General features: G+C 35.8%; 1 protein-coding gene across 20 annotated transcripts in view; it reads left to right on the top strand.

Moving 5' to 3' along the window:
- ANK2 (ankyrin 2) overlaps positions 1-20,645 on the top strand; it is a 272,404-nt gene that overhangs the window by 96,628 nt on the left and 155,131 nt on the right. For all 20 annotated transcript variants that reach the window (XM_036064262.1, XM_036064263.1, XM_030313210.1 and 17 more), the window contains exons 3-4: positions 2,085-2,183; positions 3,620-3,718. In XM_036064262.1, the coding sequence (XP_035920155.1) occupies positions 2,085-2,183; positions 3,620-3,718 (198 nt within the window). The remainder of the gene's footprint in view (positions 1-2,084; positions 2,184-3,619; positions 3,719-20,645) is intronic.

The following is a 20,645-nucleotide window of genomic DNA, read 5'->3' as shown; positions in this document are numbered from 1 at the left end:
ATGTTGTTGAAAAACCAGGGCCATGTTTTGCAAAGAAGAAAAATAAATATTATCTTATTTTTGAAACAGGTATAAAAGCTTGAAGGCTTCCCATAAGAGAATCATTAATATAAGCATTGACCAGTAACAGGAAATTTGCCATAGAGCATTTTGTAGATGTATTTGGTTCTCCTTATATGTGTTAAAAAAACAATATTCAACAGAGTAAATTTGAAAATACAATTAACTTTATTAAACAACGAGTGGATCAGGCAGCATCCTATCTAACAAGTAGAGGGGAGCTCCAAGGAGCGGTATAAAATGAAAGGTTTTATAGGAAGGAGGGTTGGGCAAGAAAGTTATTAGCCAAAAAAAAAAAAAAAAAAAAAAAAAAAAAGTTCTAGGCAAGGTCACTTTCCCTTAGGGGGAGAACAGGGGTTTTTATCATGCAGATTACCTCATCTTCCTTTGGGGAATGGAGAGGGCCCATGTGACAGATTACCTCATGGGCACTGATCAGAAAATTCCTGATTGACTGTAAGTCATTTCTGGGGGAGGTCAGTATAATGTATGTAGATACCATATTTGGTAAAATTATCAATGAGTTTTTTCAATGTTATGGTGGGTAATTTTTTAGGAATTTAGATGTGAGTCAGATATTATAGCACTAATGATGGGGTTTGGGGGTGACAGTGGAGTTTGGAGCTTATGGCCAAGAAAGAATTCTTGAAGACATCTTTGGTGCAAAAAGGTGATTTTATTAAACCACGGGGACTGGACCTGTGGGCAGAAAGAGCTGCACTGTGGTTGTGAAGAGTGACTGATTATATACCTTCGGGTTAGGAGGGGGTTAGGGACAGTGTAAATCTCTAAGGAATTTTGGAAGCAAGGTTTCCAAGACCTTGAGGGGCTAGCTGTTAGGAAAATATCATTTATTACTGTTTAGTAAAACCTCATATGCCAACATACACTTGGGGGTTAAAGCTAAAGGAGGTTTGCAAAGGAATTTTTATGTGTTTAAGGAGACTCACAGGATCCTGGGGGGGGGGGGTCAGGATAATGTTAAGCTAAGATTCCCTTTTGCCCCTAGCAAGTGTCACTATCAAGGCAGCCAAGCTCCTTGAGGAAGGTCACTCTGCCTGTCTCAAGGACATGTCAATGGGCCGTAGGTACTAAGGAAATTTAAGTTTTAATTTGCCTTTGTTTCCCATATCACCATGACAAGCACTTAAACCCTCTTACATCTTGATGAGGGTGATATTAGGGCTCCAGAAACGGAGTCTATAGGTTTCTGGAGATTAGGTTATGGATAAGATTAACTTTTTCTTGAAGTTTACTAAGTTATCTGTAAACTGAAGAAGACTCCTGTTCTGCATGACTGTGATCTGTATCAGTCAACCATTTGCTTTCTTTTCCTTCTTTTGTTCTTAGGCAGCCTGGAGTGTCTGGGGAATATCACACATATCCCACCTGGGGGTGAGAGGGTGGGAGGGAGTGCTATTAGCCTGTACTTTGCCCTCAGCTTGTCTTATGCTCCCTCATCTCTATCAGAAGTTATAAAATAAATTTTAAATTCTTGGGAAAAAAAACTTACAGACAAATTAGTGACATAGTGCTAAGTGTCTTTTAAGTACAATGTTGTTATTGCAAAGTTTTGTTAGCTTAGAAATTGTCCTATGGCTTTTGAATCACTTTTTATGAAAAAAAAGATTTCCTTCCCATTTGTTAAAAAGTAAGATTTATTTAAACTCTCTCAATGTTCTAGAAACTGGAAAGAATTTTATTTGTGACTGGTGCAATAAATGATACAGTTGTTCTTTTTTTTCTCTCATTAGAAAAGTATGTAGATATTTCTTAGTCAAAAGTTGTTGCGATAAAGTTGGCAAATCCACGGCTCTAATGAATATTTACTACTTTCCCTCTCTAAATCAAAAACACTGGAAATTAGTCTCTCTGAACTTAGTAGCTTCAAACTAATGCAAAAAGAAAAAGTACAATGAAGAAACCAGAGTCTGTCTAGTCTCTGGGTTAAATACTTGCATAAAAATCAGATACTACCCACAACTATTACTCAATTTCTGAGGACTGTTTGCTTCTCTTTTCAGAATGGACTCAACGCTCTCCATTTGGCTGCCAAGGAGGGCCATGTGGGCCTGGTTCAGGAGCTGCTGGGAAGAGGGTCCTCTGTGGATTCTGCCACTAAGGTAATGTTCGTGCTAGTAGAATTTATTTCCTTGGACAAGAGGAAATGATTTAAAGTTATTTTGTCTGGTTATACATTGCAGACGTTTGCTGGAACACCAAGGTTCTTGACCATGAAGAACTGAAATTGGAACTCTTTCCACTAAACTTTGCAGAGTTTGAGTTGATTCTTTTAGAGACTTATCAAACATGAGACTGGAGAATTCTGCATACTTTGTTTCAAATGTTCTGTCTTTTTTTCTTTGATTCATGTAGACACTAGATTAATATAATCATGTTATATTAATATAATCATGTTATATTAATCATGTTATATTAATATAATCATGTTATAAGCACCTATTTTCCTAAGGTTAATTCATTTTTTCAAAAGTATATTGATGTAGTAAACTTCTCAGTGGAAATGGACAGGTAATTTTCATGCTTTAATGAAGTTGTTATATCTTTTAATGTATTCATTTAACTTGGTAAGAGAATATTCGGAATCTCTTATACTGTAATGGAAAAGAGATTTTGGATCATGGATTGAATTACTGGGGAAAATTAGATTTTATCACTATAATGTGTGTTTGTAAAGCTATTGGACTCATTTTTAAAGAACTGTACAAGATGTTTGGTATACTAGAAACTATTTTTTTTTTATTGATAGTCCTTTTACTAAAATATTTTTTAACTTTGTCGTTGGGGAGTCATTTCAGAAACAACAGATTTAAGTATTTTATTTTATTTGAGGGAGAGAGAGAGTGGGGGAGAAGAAAAGAGGGAGAGGAAGAATCTTAATCAGACTCCACGTTCAGCTCGGAGCCTGATGTGGGGGATGAATCCCACGACCTTGGGATCATGACCTGAGCTGAAATCAAGAGTCGGATGCTCAACTGACCTAGCCATCCAGGCACCCCAGAAACAACGGATATATATATTTTTAAATATCATCACTGGTGACAAATCTTTGTCTTTAGAAGGTGAAATTTTAATTTGGAGAAAAACAGTAGTTAGTCAGAATCAAGCCTGTTGCCCAGAGCTGGAGTGTGATAATATGGTTATGAGAGATGCAGAGAGTCTAGGCTGTAGGTCCTCAGGCGACCAGCTGGGGCTTTAGTCTGATCAGGGTTGGACAAAAAGAGTGGTGGAATAAATTAGGAATATGGCCAGTTAACCTGGATTTCTAACACCTCATGCACACATGATTGTCAAAATATAGACTGGCCCGACACCTCACGAGAATTGTGAAGGATGGAAAAGGAAAGCACTATACAGGAGGCTCAGTGTTTTGATGGTAGACAATTTATCCCCTTCCAAGGTGGGCTACTATCTGGATTAGAATGACAAACTTTAACCACTTGAAGTTATCAATCAGCAAAATTGAAAATGCCTGTACATTCGATGTCTACAAAATTTGGAAACCTCTAATATTTTCTATTTTGTTTCTCCGAAACAGAAGGGGAACACTGCTCTTCACATTGCATCTTTGGCTGGACAAGCAGAAGTTGTCAAAGTTCTTGTTAAGGAAGGAGCCAATATTAATGCACAGTCTCAGGTACTGCATTCAGATTTTCTCTGGTGTGAATGAATTTAAATTAGAACAGCTTTGTGAAATTGATTTAATGGGTTGAGCCAGCTGTTGGATAGTTAAATTTGCTATAAATATTTCCGTTATTTATTTCAGCCACATTATTTTATGAACTCATGCTATGATATTTTTTTGATGTATTATGATCCCCCTTATCTTAATATAACTGAAAATTTGACAACTACACAGTCTGTCATTCTCTTTAAGTGCATTAAAAAAGCATATAAAGTGTTTTTTCCCAGAATGACAGTGACATCTGTGAAATATGAATAATTCATGCAAGTTCTATGTTGTGCTATAAAAGTAGTTTCTCTCCTGAAATTTTAAAAATTCTCAAAAGATTAGCATTCCAGTAGGAGATCTGCTATGAAGTGGGAATCACACTAATTACCTCACACCCCAAATGCGGACTTTACAAAACTCCTGAAGGAAACAAGAAAATTCGTGACCCACAGCCTTACAATGCATGTAATAACAATTATGTAGGCTAGAAAATGCGTGTTCTTAAAATGAAGTATTTTTTTAAATTAAAAGAGTAATCAAAATACATCATAAACTTGATGCCCATTTTCTGCGTGAAGAAATGTTGCTTTGCCCAAAGCTTTCCTTTTGGTATCTATTATGAATCTATGTAGAAATTGAGGGGTGTATCCTTTGAAGTCCATTTCTTCTCTCTCTCTTTTAAAGTTTTTAGCCTCTCTAGCATACCACAGGCCATGCCACGGGGACTATTAGCAAAATAAACCAGTTCCTGTCTATCTATTCTTTGGGATAATCTCACCGGCTTGCTTCTGAGGGGCCTTGTGTAGGAATATCTCTACCTATTTTGTTCCTTCATTCGTTATGTTGACATGTCTCCAGTGGTATAAATAGCACTACAGGGCAAAAGTTAGAATCAGCCCTTTTTTCTTGGACTTTGATTAGAGGGAAGACTCTGTTGAAATTATGACAGGCAAGACGTTATTTATTTTCACCTCTATCATATCATACTGTTTTAAATAACCGCATTTTTCTTTTAAAGCACAATTTTTCTTTTGAAAGTCCAATACACATCTCTATTTTAACATTTATTGAGAATAGTCCATATTATAACATCTTCATGACATGAAAAAATTTTTTTAAATCGATACCATCTGTAAAGAATTCCCATATAGCGTATAAAGTATAATGGCATCTTGGGCTTAGAGACACAGGACTTGACAAAATCTACTGCTCTAAACTAAGGGATTAAAATCTTTTATTTATAGCAAGAGAACATCTTTTTGCTCCAGATCAAAGTTTCCAGACCTTAGCTGGCATCATAATCACCCACAGGGCTTGTTGAAACATGTGCTTCTGGGCCCAACCCCAGAGTTTCAGATTCATTTCTGGAGTGGGACCTGAGAATTTACATGTCTCACATAATGCTGAGGTTTTCCAGTTCAGGAACACTATGAAACCCACTGCTTTGGAGAATATAAGAGAAAACTGGGTTTAAGAACACTGCTATAGAGATTCACTAAGTACAGGTTTAATTATGTGCATAAATCAGTAGTTTGTATACTTAAGAAGCATGGAAATGAAAACCTGGTCAAGTTCAATTGCCCATAGGAGGTTTTTAATGGGAAGTTCACATGCCAACTGTTAGTGCTGTTAGTATCTATAAAAAGAGCTTGGTTACTGTGCTCAAAATGACTCGTTGAACGTTGTGATTTCATAAAAGTTGACAGGTAGCAAATACTGCAAGATAAGTGCTTGTCAAAAGTTGTATCAGTTATTACACTGTGATTACTGGAAATTTATATGCTTTGGAGGTTTTCAAGAATAAGCCAGAACCACTTAATCGGTAATTTGCTTTCAAGAGTCAATGAGCCCATTCTTTATAGTCATAATCATGCCAGATTATAACAGATCTTATAGAAAGATTTATATTATCATTAAAGTAATCTTTATTTGTATTGTATTTAATTAGCTCAATTTAGGATTCATATTGTAGGGAATCCTGACAACTAGCTTCAAACTGATTTTATATTATAAGAAAGTTTTGGAGTGAAAAAAATTAATAATTACAATTTAGGATGCTTTTCTAGATGCCTAAGTGATTTGATAAGCCCTATGAGATCATTTACTATGTTGAATTTAGGTGGCCATCATTACCAAAGACAAAAATTACTATTACTTAAAATATTTTGTAATTTAATGATTAAGATTAAAATACAGGAATTTATATAAAACTATTTGATTTTTTTTGTTCCTATGTGTGAACAAATCCTAAAGGCATGGTTTTAAGGGCCATTGGGAGAGGATATGAGTCCTTCATACGTGATTCTCATTAGTCTTGTCTTGATTAAGATACAGATTTTTTCCATGACAAGGGACCTAGATGGGTGGGTAGGACCATGCTCATGGTAGTTAGATAGTCCCTTCCTTTTGAGAACCAGAAAAGGGGCATAGGAATACCAAATGTGCAACATAAATTCTGAATTTTGTACTCAAATTATACCTTCTCCCATATCTTTCTATGAACATAATGCAAGACAAATGCAGATTAGTCTGTTACTTTAGGAACGTTGATAGCTGCATAGTACTTTGCTTTTGACAAACTTTTGAATTTTTTGGAAATGGACCACTAAGGTTATTGTCGAATTAAGAAAAGCCCCAAGGAATAAATGTTCAGTAAACATTTACGGAGCTCATAGGTCATGGAGAGGTATACACCTGTGGATTTTACTGCACTCTCTACATAAACTGTAAGATCCATGTGAAGCTTACCCTGACACGACACAATGCCAATTTTGGTAGTGTCCTTAATTCATGAAGAATTCCAGAACACCAGCAGAAGCAATTTAAGAATTTTAAATGGAACTATGTGTTCAGTATAATAACAATCCACTGATGTTTAAGTTTCTGTGCTCAGCAGTGGTAGCAGTGTGGTCTCTACTGAGACAGTTGTCCATCTAAAATCTCGATATGATTTTAAATATTGTTCAGACCTTGTAGCTCTCTGGCTTGGTTCTTTGCTCTCCTGGATTCGGTGGCACGGAGATCTCATCAAGGTCTCAGTGCAAGCTGTGTTGGTGGAATAATGGGGCCAAAAGTCAGGTTAGAGTGATTGGAGGAATGCTATTTGCCTTGAGGATGGTTGCTTACTTTCTGAAAACTTGGGCACTTTCTGACAGTCTTTACTCGGCACATGAACATCTTCTACCCAGTCCTACAAAGTAATGCTGGAATGCTTTCTGGATATTTGTACTGGCATTTATTGATCACTTTTATAACCTGTACAGCTATTAGATTCAAAGATATGACTTTTAAACCATTGTTCCAATTATATGTTGTACACGAAATTTTGAAAAAAAATAAAAAAATACTCTCAGAGTGATGAGCTCCTTTAAATTCTTATAACACTTTTGCCCATTAATATTTGCCTATCTCAGGTTTATTTTTTGTTATGTATATCTACAGTTTCTGCAAGGTGGTACATTTCTTGGGAGCAGATCATTTTTTTCTCACGTTCCTCTGCAGTTTTAGGATTTGGTGTAATACCTTGCACATATATGATTGGAGGCTAAACATATGCACATATATTCTTCCTGTATAAGAATTAGCTCCGTTGCATATTCCAATCATTCTTAACAATAGATGTTAATAATAGTACAAAAAATAATATTGACTGCCAGGAGCTATCTCTGATGCATTGTGTATATTATCTCTTTTGATCTTCATTTACTCTGTCATCATCGATGACAAACTGAGATAAAGATGATTCATTTACTTACTCATAATCTTCATCCCCAGGCAAAACTGCTTCTTAGAACTCTCATAACAGTTAGACCTTCGCTACAGACCCAGGAAACAATTCCTAAAATTATTTTTTCTTCTGTCCCAGACCCTATGAAGGTCTAAGTCAGCAGATTTTCCTGCAGCAGCATCCATGCAAAAGGTTTAAGGTGAAAACTTCTCCTGTAGTATTTTTTGTGAACTATAAATGCTAGAGCTCTGCAAAAATGTTCAAAACACGATGAGATTTTGCTGTTGCTGCCAAGAAAATCTGGCCTGCAAAATTTCCCTTCTTTAATTTTCTCCACAATAACATGTGACTTTTTGTTCCTCACACAAGAGTGTTTTTCCTTGCAATCTTAATTTTATTTTCTCATGTAAAGTTATTAAAATCCAAATGACCCTCATAATAAAATAAAGTTACTTTAAAAATATCTATTTGTTTTTGTTTTTACAAAGCAAGCCGGTTTGCGTGATGCCTGTTTGGCTACAATGAAAAAAAAAAACAAAACAAACAAGAGCACAGTGGATTCTGGTATAGGTAATATCTCTATACAGTAGGAGCTAAGTGAAATTGTGGAACATGGGCACAGTAAAACTTGTGGTCAACTGTAGCTTTCTGACTTTTACCTTATACAATGGAGACTGGGATGTTTGAATTCCCTGATAGTTACAGAGAGAAAAGAAAATGTGACTTCATTGGAAGAAAGGATGAGCCAGAAATTCCCACAAGTCTGTTTAAGGAGTAGGTGGAAGTGTGTGTCCAGGGAGCTAAGTGTGGGTTGGAGGAGAGTCCAGATGCCACAAAATTACAACCCCATAGTAGTATCTTACACTCAGCCTCTTAATTTTAATGTATAGTTTTATGTATTATTTAATCTCATTTTATCTTTACAATGATGTGAACTAGCAGTGATTACGCTCATTTGGTTATAAGGAAATTCGAGGCACAAGCAAGGAAATCTAAGGTCTCATAACATATTAGTGATTGAGTCACAAGCCCAGGGCCATTTGTCATGGACACCTCCCTTCCAATAGTCCTCTACATAGTTCACTGTTTCCCTTAAGCTTTCTCTACAATCTGCCTCTTCTAGGTCAGTTCAGTTACCTCCCACAAGAGCCAGGTCCCTGGCTCAAATGCCATCCATTCTCTCAGGGTCTAGTTGCAAAGATGCTGGGAATAACTAAAAACATTCCATAAAAGCGAGGCATTTCCAAGAAAAGGGATTCATGTACACTGGGACACCTATCTACATTTGGGACATTTTCACTCCGACATTCATTCTCTTAGGGTGTTCTTTTATGAAACACAATTCTTAACACACAGAAGACTTAAATATACTTTCTGAAGTATAGTTGGTGATGTCTTTCTGATTCATTTTTCTTATTAATTTTTGCATTGTTCTTTTTTTTTTTTATTTTTTTTAAAAGTTTTTTTTTTTCAACGTTTATTTATTTTTGGGACAGAGAGAGACAGAGCATGAACGGGGGAGGGGCAGAGAGAGAGGGAGACACAGAATCAGAAACAGGCTCCAGGCTCTGAGCCATCAGCCCAGAGCCCGACGCGGGGCTCGAACTCACGGACCGCGAGATCGTGACCTGGCTGAAGTCGGACGCTTAACCGACTGCGCCACCCAGGCGCCCCAATTTTTGCATTGTTCTACTTTTTCTTGAATTTCTTGTGTTTTAGTATTGTGAGGATTCCAGAAACAGTTTTTTTTTTTTCTCTTTTCATCCTATTTTAGTGGTGAGTGAGTCCAAATAAGAAATTCTGATTTGGTATTCTTCATAACATATTTTGCTGAAAATTCACTTCTGTTTTTCTTGAATCCTTTTGCTTGTTTTATGGTCACTACTCTTTGTTCTTTCAATTCTGGAAATTTCATTCCAAAGGAGGACTTTCCTATTTGTAACACAAACATGATTAGACTTTATTTTATTAGCTTTTAGATTCTCAGACTGTGGCCATTAATGCCAGTTGCAAGATTACATGACCATTAGTTACACCCCCAGAATTTTAGGGGTGCATATGCCTACTCTATGCAATGATAAATGTTTTGTTGGGTGTAGCTTCCAATAATTTTTACTTCATTGGCCCTCACTCATTGTCACAAATAATTTGAATTGGGCTGTGAAGAGGAAGAAAGCCTACACAGTTGGCCGGCATGCCCATTACACTGAATTGCTTCCATATGGCCATGGAGCCATCCCTGGCTCTTAAAACAAAAACTCATAATGGAACATTCCGTTCTGTCACACGCACAAACACACACGCGCACACACACACACACACACACACACACACACAGAGTATATAAAATAGGATCCGGACTCACAGATCCAAAAAAACTGTTATGTTTTCAGCATTTTTCTCCAAAATATATACATATAGCTCTTTCTTAATAAGGTTCTTAGTTGTTTTAATTAAGAAAATTATTGTAACACTTTATTTGAAGTTAAGGTGAACATGTACTTGCATTTGACTGGGGATGAGAAAGAACTTGGGACACTTACGTTGTCTTTTTGACTCTGAAAATCAGTTTATTGAATGATTACACACGTGGAAGTGCATCTACGTTCCTCAGCATTCGGAGCTAAACAAAGGAAGTATGCTTTTCCAATTCTCCATTCTCTGATATGGATCATTTCTCTAAAAGAAATGATGAGAATTGCCATCTTTAAAATTTTGTATAAAATGGAATTCTCTCATATTATAGTAGAATTTCAACACTGAAAGTACTAGTCTGTTCATACACACTCACATCTGAAAAGACATAATATTTTCATTTGCAATAAAATAAAGCAGTTTGCTATTTTTGAAATAAAATTGAGACATTTATATTTGTCTTTATCTTCATTAATCTGGGGACAGGTGATGTGGCAAGGCTGAATACTGGTTGCCATTTTGTCCTGAAATTTGAATGAAGTAAGACATAAATGTCATTGAATGTAAATCTATAGTAGATGGCCATATATTTATCACTTCAGAAGACTATCTGTGTCCACTATTACTGTATTTTAAAGGAACTAAATTGTAGAAAGGTGAGATTTGTAAGGAGAAGAACAAAATGGCTAAGATGGCTCTACATTTCTCTTAGTAGAAATAGAGTTCAAATTTCATACAGAGGGTCCTTCTCTGTCCTTCTGAGTTAAAATGGAGGATAAGCACCTCTGGCAGCAAATAGTTAAAATTGTACCAGAGCGGTTTGCTTCTTACCTCAGATCTTATAGCACAATGTGCACGTTCCACAGCAACTAAGATGCTAGAAAGACCTCAAAGTAGTGATCCTTCCAGACAAAGATCACAAAACAAAACAAAAATGTGAAAACATGACACTAAATAAATGAAGTAAAACTTGCCAATAGAAAATTATTGGAAGTAGTCATTCCCTCCCTCCATTTTTCCCTCCCTCCCTCAGCACGTGTTTGGATATTCAATTTGTGCCCCCTCATGTTTGCTAGAGATACAAAGATGGGGTTGGAGTGGGGGAGACCAGAGGAAGTAGTGACTGAACTGCTTTCTTTTTTTTTAACTCATAGATAATTTTATTTTTATATCTATTTTTTCCAGCTTCAGTGAAGTATAACTGACAAATAAGATCGTAAAGTGTACAATGTGATGATTTGATATTAGTATACCTTGTGAAAGGGTTCCAGGTTAATTAACATGTTCATGACCTAACATATTTGTTTATTTTCCTTTCTCCCTCTCTCTTTCTTACTTTTTAAAATGAGAACATTTAAGTTCTCCTCGTTTAGCAAATTTCAATTGTATAGTCTAGTGTTATTAACTACATAGTCATCATGTTATATATTAGATGCTCAGAATTTACTCATCTTATAACTGAAGGTTTGTATGCTTTTACCACACTCTCCCTACTTCCCTCACCCCTCAGCCCCTGAAGACCATTTTTGTACTTTCTGTTCCTATGAGTTCAATTAAAAAAAAAAAAAAAGTTTCCACATGTAAGTGATACCGTGCAGTATTTATCTTTCTCTCTCTGGTTTATCTCACTTAGCATAGTACCATCTAGTAACTTTTCTCTAAAAAAAAGGAATTGATGTGATAATCAGGGGTGAGAGGAGATGCAGTGTGCTGTAGGAAAATGAAATAGGACATGCGAGAGCCTAAAAGAAATCCAGGAGCTGAAACATGAAGGGGAAATGTGGTACATATGAAGCTGAGAGAGAAGACCACAGCCTGCAGGACTCTGTGAGCCATGTTAATGATTTTGTTTTAAGATGCTTATCCTAAGCCCAGTATGAGGTAGAGGTGGGAGGTAGAAAAAGATAAGATTTGGATTTTTAAAGATCACCTTGATGCAGTTTGGAGAACTATAAAAGGGGCATCATAATAATAGAGGATATGAGAATTGAATTAGTTAATCCATGTACGGCACTTAGAACAATGCCTGGCATAAGAACTCAGTGACTGTTAGCTGTCATTGAGATATATACACACACACACACACACACACACACACACACATATATATATATATATATACATATATACATATATACATATATACATATATATATATATACACACACACATATATATACACATATATATATTTTTTAAGTTTATCTATTTATTTTGAGAGGTGGGGAGGGGCAGAGATGGAGAGAGAGAGAATCGCAAGCAGGCTCTACACACGGAGCCCTCCAGGGGGCCCGAACCCATAAACCGTGAGATCATGACCGCAGCCAAAACCAAGTCAGATGCTCAACCAACTGAGCTATCCAGGCACCCCTAGCCGTCATTGTTAATAACAGATTCAGTGATAGCTCATTTGCGTCAGAGTGGCCTCTCTGCATGCCCCCACTGCTTGTTCTCAGCACAGTGGAGACAGCAGCAAAGTCAGTTCCTTGACATGTTAACAAGTTGCTACTAAAGGGGTGCCTGGATGGCTCAGTCATCTGTGTCCGACTTCAGCTCAGGTCATGATCTCACCGTCCATGGATTTGAGCCCCTCATCGGACTCTGCTGACAGCTCAAAGCCTGGAGCCTGCTTCTGATTCTGTGCCTTCCTGTCTTTCTGCTGCTGCCCTGCTAGCTGTCTCTTAAAAATAAATAAAATGTTAAAAAATTTTTTCTTTAACTAAGTTGCTACTAAAAATGAAAGCTGCAGCTCCCGTAACTGTTTTTTTTTTTTTTTTTTTTTTTTTCCCCACATGCTCTTTGGAACACTGTCAATTCGGATGCATGAAATTGCATTATCCTAAACACAGATATCGTAGTCATGTAATAGTTTAAGTAATTCAGTAGCCAGGACATTTAGGATATAGACTGATCACCTAGAGACACGTGCGGCTTTAGATTAACGGATCAAATATGAGAGTTCTCATCTTAGATATTCTGGGTGATGGAAACTGAAATACAACTACCAAAATATGTTTTTAACCGAGTATTATTCTTGAAAATCACTTTCAGAGAGTAATTCCAGTGTGGAAAATTCTAAGTGGAATGACATAAACCAAAAAAGAGTTGTTTACATTTATTTATGGTAAAATAGTAAAAAAGATTTTTGAAGTGTCTGAAATATAGTATGAGTATACCTTAGTTAGAGCAAGGTATCATTGAAGCTAGCATAGAAGTTGAAGATGTGGAAAAACAATTTTAAATTGTTTTTTAAAAAAACATCCAATGACCTTGATTGGTCTGGGTTTATTTTCTTTAAAAATAAAATTCCATTCTACACCTTTTATTTGGGCAGTTACCACTTTTCAGAACTAATGGTAGTAACTTTATGGGTCATTTTAGCTCTCCACTATAGATATTTTTGTACCCAATATTTTAATATTATTTTCAATCATATATTTAATATGTATGCAAATTAATAGATTAAATTTTATATTTAATAGCTTAAAAAATGACTCAGCAAGGAATATCAGGCTGCTTGCAAAGAAAATATACCTAAACCACTGCAAAACCATTTAGAATTATAAGTTATTAAAGGTATTCTAATGAAAGCCAGTAGCAAGAAAAGGATTCTTCTTAGTGATACTGTTCAACATTGTGTTCAAGCCCTAGCCAATGTAATAAAATAAGAATATGAATGGAAAAGGAAAAGACAAAAAATGTTGTATTATAGAATATGATTATTTAGATAACTCAAAAGAATCTGCAAATCAATGAAGATATTTTTACATTAAGTAATTCATTAAAATTCTGCCGCCTGCATTTTTCTATCCCATACATCACAGAGTTGTCTTGTATAGTCTTTGGATAAGATTTTCTTCAGCCTAAAAGTTAAAATGAATTATTCTCTTAAAAGTTAATACTAAAACAAAGTAGTAAGTTGCACATCTAAAAATGGTAGATTAGGATTTCATATTCTTTTAAAAAAATTTTTTTTTACATTTATTTATTTTTGAGAGACAGAGAGAGACAGCGTGAGCAGGGGAGGGGCAGAGAGAGAGGGAGGCACAGAATCAGAAGCAGGCTCCAGGCTCTGAGCTGTCAGCACAGAGCCTGATGTGGGGCTCAAACCCATGAACCATGAGATCATGATCTGAACCGAAGTCGGACGCTTAACTGACTGAGCCACCCAGGTGCCCCAGGACTTCATATTCTATTTAAAATTGGATTTGTGAAGCACAGGTTAAAGCTTCATTAGAGTGTGTTTGCATGACTGCCTTTATATATTCTGGTCTTTTCAAAGCATTGGGAAGTACTTTTCGTATTTTATTTTTATTTTATTTTATTTTATTTTATTTTATTTTATTTTATTTAAAATGTTTATTTATTTATTTTGAGAGAGAGAGAGATCAAGCAAACGAGCGTGGGTGGGGGAGGAGCAGAGAGAGAGGAAGAGACAGAGAATCCCAAGCAGCGCAGAGCCTGACGCAGGGCTCAATCCCATGACTGTGAGATCCTGACCTGAACCAAAATCAAGAGATGGACACCCAGCTGACTCAAAGTACATATTTTTGGATTTGCAAATAGCAGCCCTTTAAAATTTTGGAATTTTAAGATTTGAAACACATGTGAACCAACAATGTCATGAAAAGACATTTATTAACTCTCTGCCTGAATATAACCTGGTATAGTACTTTAAATCGTAACCCTTTAAAACTTTAACTTTAAATGACATATTGACTTGAAGATATGACGAGCAGGAAACATAAGCAGTTGAGTAACACCTTGACATTAAAATGCAAAACAACAAAGGCACATCTTTTCAGGAGAGCAAGATAAAGACATCACTAAGTAAAGACAAACACAGGAGCTGGGCAAATCCCACTCTGGAATAAGAAAAGAAAGGCAATAAAATGTGTTTAATTAATCCAGGAATACTACATGCAGAGATGGAGACTTCATGAGAGATTCTAGAGTCTAGTGGTCAGGAACCCTACCCTATCACTTTTTATTTGTGTTACCTTGGACTTGTTACTTAAATGGAGTCTTGGTGACTCCATTTCCCCGTCTATAAAATAGGGATACTACTATTTGCTGCACAGGGTAAATGATAAAGATCAAATGGGTTAATACATGTAAAGTATTAGAACAGTACCTGGCACTTAATAAATGTAATATAACTGTTAGCATTTATCTTAATTATTAGAGATAATGGTTTATCTACTCAAATTAGTGAATAAGTAATGAATGGTTTGGAACACTAATTAAATTAAATGGGATTTTAATTAATTAAGCTGTTGTTTTGTCTGATTATCCATTGGAGCTGACAAATTATTATGTTCTGGAGGTAGTGGTAGAGAAAAGATTATACAGAAATTTCATCTTTAGTGATTAGCAATATGGAACGTGTCCTTGGTATGACATAGGTTTGGAACAAAGAACGTGAAGCTGAATGAATAGAAAAAGCACTTGCTACAAACAACAAGACAGAAAAACAACTATATTCACTGAACACATACCATATGCTAAGCACTGATCTACCCACTGGGTGCAATAAAATAGTCTCTTGCTTTATTAACTTTGGGTAGTTAAAACATCCACATTTAAAAACATCACTTTTCTGTGTGTGTTTTCTTTATCTAATAATTAATTTTTCCATTTTCTGTTTTTTTAAATTTCCTATTATTTTAACATAACTTCTGTTTTAATCTATTTATTTAACAAATTTAATTAAATATGATTTAATAAAGGAACAAGCTGTTCTTCATCTCTTATGCACGAAAAACACATTTTGAAGGTTGAAGGTAAAGGATTGCTTACATAGAAAAATCCTTATTTTTTTTTCTGCTTCAACTGTTAAACCAGGCAGATCTCCCTATGTTTTCTTAAGATATTTCAAGTCCCAGCCTCTTACTGTATTACCTTCCATGAGAAGCAGGGAATTTGGGGCAAAACTATTTCATTGCTAATATTTGTCACAATCTTTCAACTTACTGAGAAAATTCTTAAAACAGTATAAATTCTCATAAACGATTTACTAATGTTTTTGTTACCTTCTGATTTTATAGCTAGGAACTGTCTGAGGCCAAGCTACCAGATGCTGTCAGCAATCTCAGATAATATACGCTTTCTTAAATAGTGTAGTGTTTAACATCGGGAAAAGAAAGCATTATCGACTGATGGACCACGTTCTAATTTTAGACCTTTTAAGGTACTTCAGTCTAAAGTACGTGGGGCACCTGGGTGGCTCAGTCAGTTGAGCCTCTGACTTTGGCTCAAGTCATGATCTCGCGGCTCATGGGTTCGGGCCCCATGTTGGGCTCTGTGCTGACAGCTCAGAGCCTGCAGCCTGCTTCAGATTCTGTGTCTCCTCTCTCTCTGCCCCCCCCCCTCAAAAATAAATAAACATTAAAATAATAATAATAATAAATAAACTATCTGGTGGTGTCTTTACATGATTTAGTAAATAGTCACTTGCCACAGACAAAAGAGAGGTAAGAATTGTGTTCAAGGGCAATGACAATACCTTATGAACACAAACTAGGAGTAATCCTTTTTTGCAGTTAGATCTGTTAAAATATCATCATTGGAGGGCATAATAATCATTATTGTGTGGGTTGGCATGACAATTATTTGGGGCAGGCATGCTCCAGAAAACACATCTGACAGATCAGCCTAGTTAGTTGTTTCTGGGTACATTTTGAAGCCAATACATCCAGGCAGAACTATCAAAATATATTTTTGTTTAAAATTTTTTAGTGGGAGGATGAAGAGTGAATAGAGCATACTTAACATAATTTTATGGGTGAGCTTTGAGGGGTGACCCCTTCCCTCAAAATTATTTGGGTGCCAGTTGTAGCTTCTCTATTTTGAGATCAAGCTCTGCACCCAATTTTTTAAAGCAGATCAAACACTTAAAAGGAAAGTGGTGCTGTAGGTCCCTGTAGGCTGGAATAAGGCTGCCTCTGTCTCAGTAAGGATATGTCACAGTTTTCAGGAGTAGCATGAATCAACCTTGCCGCCTCAGATTCTAATTAGAGTTTATTCTCCTGGGTAAGAACTCTCTCTCCTTTCCATGACAATTCTTCCTGTAACATATATGTACCTAAGAGAGCTGTTCCAAGAAACAGCCTCAGGCACATTTAGACAACCAACTTCTGTGTCTTCTCTGTCCCTTGTATAAAATCAGGATTGTGGATGGCAATCAGCAAGTTTCTGTTTTTTAAAAGTATGACGTTTCCCATCATCTATTACATTTTCCTTATTTCTGTGGCTGCCAAAATCCAAAAGTTCAATTATTGCACCTAGCTCACTCTGGGTTTTGCTTATCTCTGCTAGATCTCTACAGCCAAAGTTGTTTAGGTCTGCTTTTATAGCCTTATCTTGACTATGGATCTATACGTTATCTGTAGATGTTTTTATGTTTTTATCTATATATCTATATGTTTTATCTATATATGTGTTTATATATATATACACACACACACACACACACACACACAGTGTTTTAAATAACCTTAAATTCTTTGTGAATATGATTTTATTTCAAGATAAAAATTATTTAAAAAGTGCTCCAAAGGACACTAAGTCTGGGCTTGTGACTAAGTGGTTGATGTGGTTCATGAGTTTTTCGACCATTTCATTGACAGTATTCATTCTTTAAGATTAAATCTTTGGCAAGTTGTGAATTCGAACTTGTGTTAAGCAGCTTTTAAATACTGGGTATACCACTTGGGGCTGGTTGTTTTAATGGATCTATTTTCTTTCTTGGTCTCAGCACTGCATGGGAACATTGCCTGCTCTAACTCTCCAGCAACTTCTAACAGAGTTTAGAGAAGGGCCCATCAGCACACACTCAAACTCACACTTAGTAAGGGCAGAGTTCTATACTAAGGCTTTTGTTGCCCTTAAACTACTCTGTTTCTCAGACATTGCTGAACCTGTGTATATCCCTTGGTCTTGTTTTAATTTCTATTGGTATAATATGTATAGTATCATCTGAATGAAACTTTGGTTATCCCAAACTGTTCATATTAAATAAGAGGTAACAATAGCATTATAATTCTGACCACTTTTGAGTGACTAAGAAAACTTACAGCGACTATCTTGCAGAGAAAAGGAAACTTTTACTTTGAACATTTTTTTTGAAAATGTTTGAATCCTAATGGAGTGTGTCAGTGTGTTTGTGTCTGCATGCTCTCGACTATATGTTTTAATTTTTAAATTAGAATACGAAGGACTCCAGTCATTAAATGGCAAAAAAGATTGACCTTGCCGAAAGAAGCAATAATTTCACTTCATTAGATATTTGGACTTTCTAGATGCATCTTATTAGGCAATAAAAAAAAAAAATCCTGTATGATTACCTTCTGTATTTTTTAACAAAGCTCTAGTTGCACCTTTTGACAGGGTTATCAATGTGGCTTTTGAAAAGTTTGTCCAAATGAACCATTCAGTGTTTCGATGTTAGATGTGCTTTTAAAGACTTGGAGTAGCATCGGGGCGCCTGGGTGGCTCAGTCGGTTAAGCATCTGACTTTGGCTCAGGTCACGATCTCGCGGTTCACAAGTTCAAGCTCCACATCAGGCTCTATGCTGACAGCTCAGAGCCTGGACCCTGCTTCAGATTCTGTGTCTCCCTCTTTCTCTGCTTCTGTCCCACTTGTGCTCTGTCTCTCTCTCTCTCTCTCTCTCTCTCTCTCTCTCACTGCCCCTCCCCTGCTCATGCTCTGGCTCTTTTCTCCTTTTCTCTCAAAAATAAAAATAAACATTAAAAATTTTTTTTAATTAAAAAAAACACTTGGCACAGCATTTTCTCAAAGACAGTGGGTTAGAATTAAGAAACCTTTTCAGTCATCATTAGTTAAATTTCTCCTTTTTTGTATAATATGCAAGACAACTAATAAGAGTTGTAGCTTATGTTGAGTATTTTAATATGGAGAGTAAAAACTCTTTGATCCTGATATATTTAAGCAACTTCAAACCAATAAAATAATAACCATTTGAATGAGTACTAGGGCTTAATTAAAAATAATGATTTCAGGTTTATGGATTTCACTCTATTAGGGCAAAATAAAAGCATCCTCCAGTGATTGTTATTGACTTAATTTTTCTTAACATCATGGACCAATACACAGCAGCCAATAGTTTTGCTTTGGGAGATGACACATTTCCTTTCGCTTCTAAGCTACTGGGTCATTTATGAAGTTGCTCAACAGTACACATTTTTAAAGCAAATGCTATGTACGCCAAGCAAATTACAATACAGATTTCTAAAGGTAATATATAAAGACCTATAAAGATATGGACCCAGTAATTTATGTTGTTCAATAATTTCAACGTTTAGAAAATTTACTTAAAATGTATCAGGGAATTAATCCCCCCCCAATTTCACTATTCAAATATTTATTAACTTTATGTTAAAGTTTCATCTGTGATATTGAGACCTTTTCATTACGTCTGCAGAGATTAGTGAGGGCACTACATCTGCAAATTTAAGTTTAGTTGTTATCATTAGAATCATTACATGTGGAACATAAAAGCGTTCTTATAGATTCTTATAAAGTTTTATGTGATATAGTGAGAAAGCACTAAATCCAGTGATAAACTTGCCATTTCTATCAGTAGCTTAAATGAAAGTTAGCATTATGCATGCAAAAATAACACTGAATACCTTATTTTGGTTGCTATTCACGCAGAAAAAATTATTTTGAAATCTTATCTCTTGGAAAAGAAAATGTATTTCTTTTATTTTTTCTAATTAAAAAACTTTTCTTTTATGTTTTATTTTATTTTTGAGAGACAGAGAGACAGAGTGTAAATGGGGGAGGGGCAGAGAGAGAGGGAGAAAGAGAATGTGAAGCAGGCTCCAGGCTTCAAGCCATAGCACAGGGCCTGACGTGGGGCTCGAACTCACGAACTCATGAACTCATGAGATTATGACCTGAGTAGAAGTCAGATGCTTAACCAACAGAGCTACCCAGGCGCCCCAGAGAAAATGTATTTCTTCACTGAAAATAACCCACCTATTTTTTTTTTTTTTTTTTTTTTTTGTTTAACCTTATTCTTAAAGATTGATTTCATACTTTTTCTGCAGATATGTCTCAGGGTCACTGAATGACATTTTTAATATAATAATAGATTTTGCTTTTAATACTTTTGTTTCTGTGGTACGTTTTGTGATATTCCAGATTTCCTGGAAAATGCTTCATTTTAAACTAATGACAGTAAGGCAAATTATATTTTAGTATAGCTATCTCTATCAACCAGAATACCTTCAATTGCAAATAAGGAACAACTTACTTCATACTCAGGTGATCAAAAGAGGGACTTTCTTGGCTTTCATGAATATAAAGTTCAAGTAGGTAAGGTAAACTCCAGTAGTATGATGATTTTTTTCAGTTTTTTTTTTCTTCTACTGGTGTATTCATAAGGGCCCAGAATGTCTTTTTCTCTTTGCTATGATTTCTGCAAGCTTTATTTTACCATTGGCCTCCCTTGTGGACCTGATTGGAGCAATACTTTCTCTTGTTTAGAGTCAAAATAAGGGAGCCCTGTCCCAGCTTTCCAAAAGAGAATCCTGAACTTGACTGATTGGACCATTTTACTTCTTTTGCCCAAACTTGACCCAGCTTGTATCCAATAGAATGGAATGTGTTGATTGGCTTAAGTCATCTGATACTCTGCCTAGAGCTAGTAAAGGAGAAGTTCAGCTTCCTTGGAATTAAATGAACTATGTGAGGAAGCATGGATACTTTAAAGAAAAACCAGG

This window comes from Lynx canadensis, chromosome B1, assembly GCF_007474595.2.
Source record: "Lynx canadensis isolate LIC74 chromosome B1, mLynCan4.pri.v2, whole genome shotgun sequence".
Lineage (NCBI taxonomy): Eukaryota > Metazoa > Chordata > Mammalia > Carnivora > Felidae > Lynx > Lynx canadensis.
Note: the sequence above shows the minus strand (reverse complement) of the source record. Positions and strands in the feature narration are given on the sequence as shown.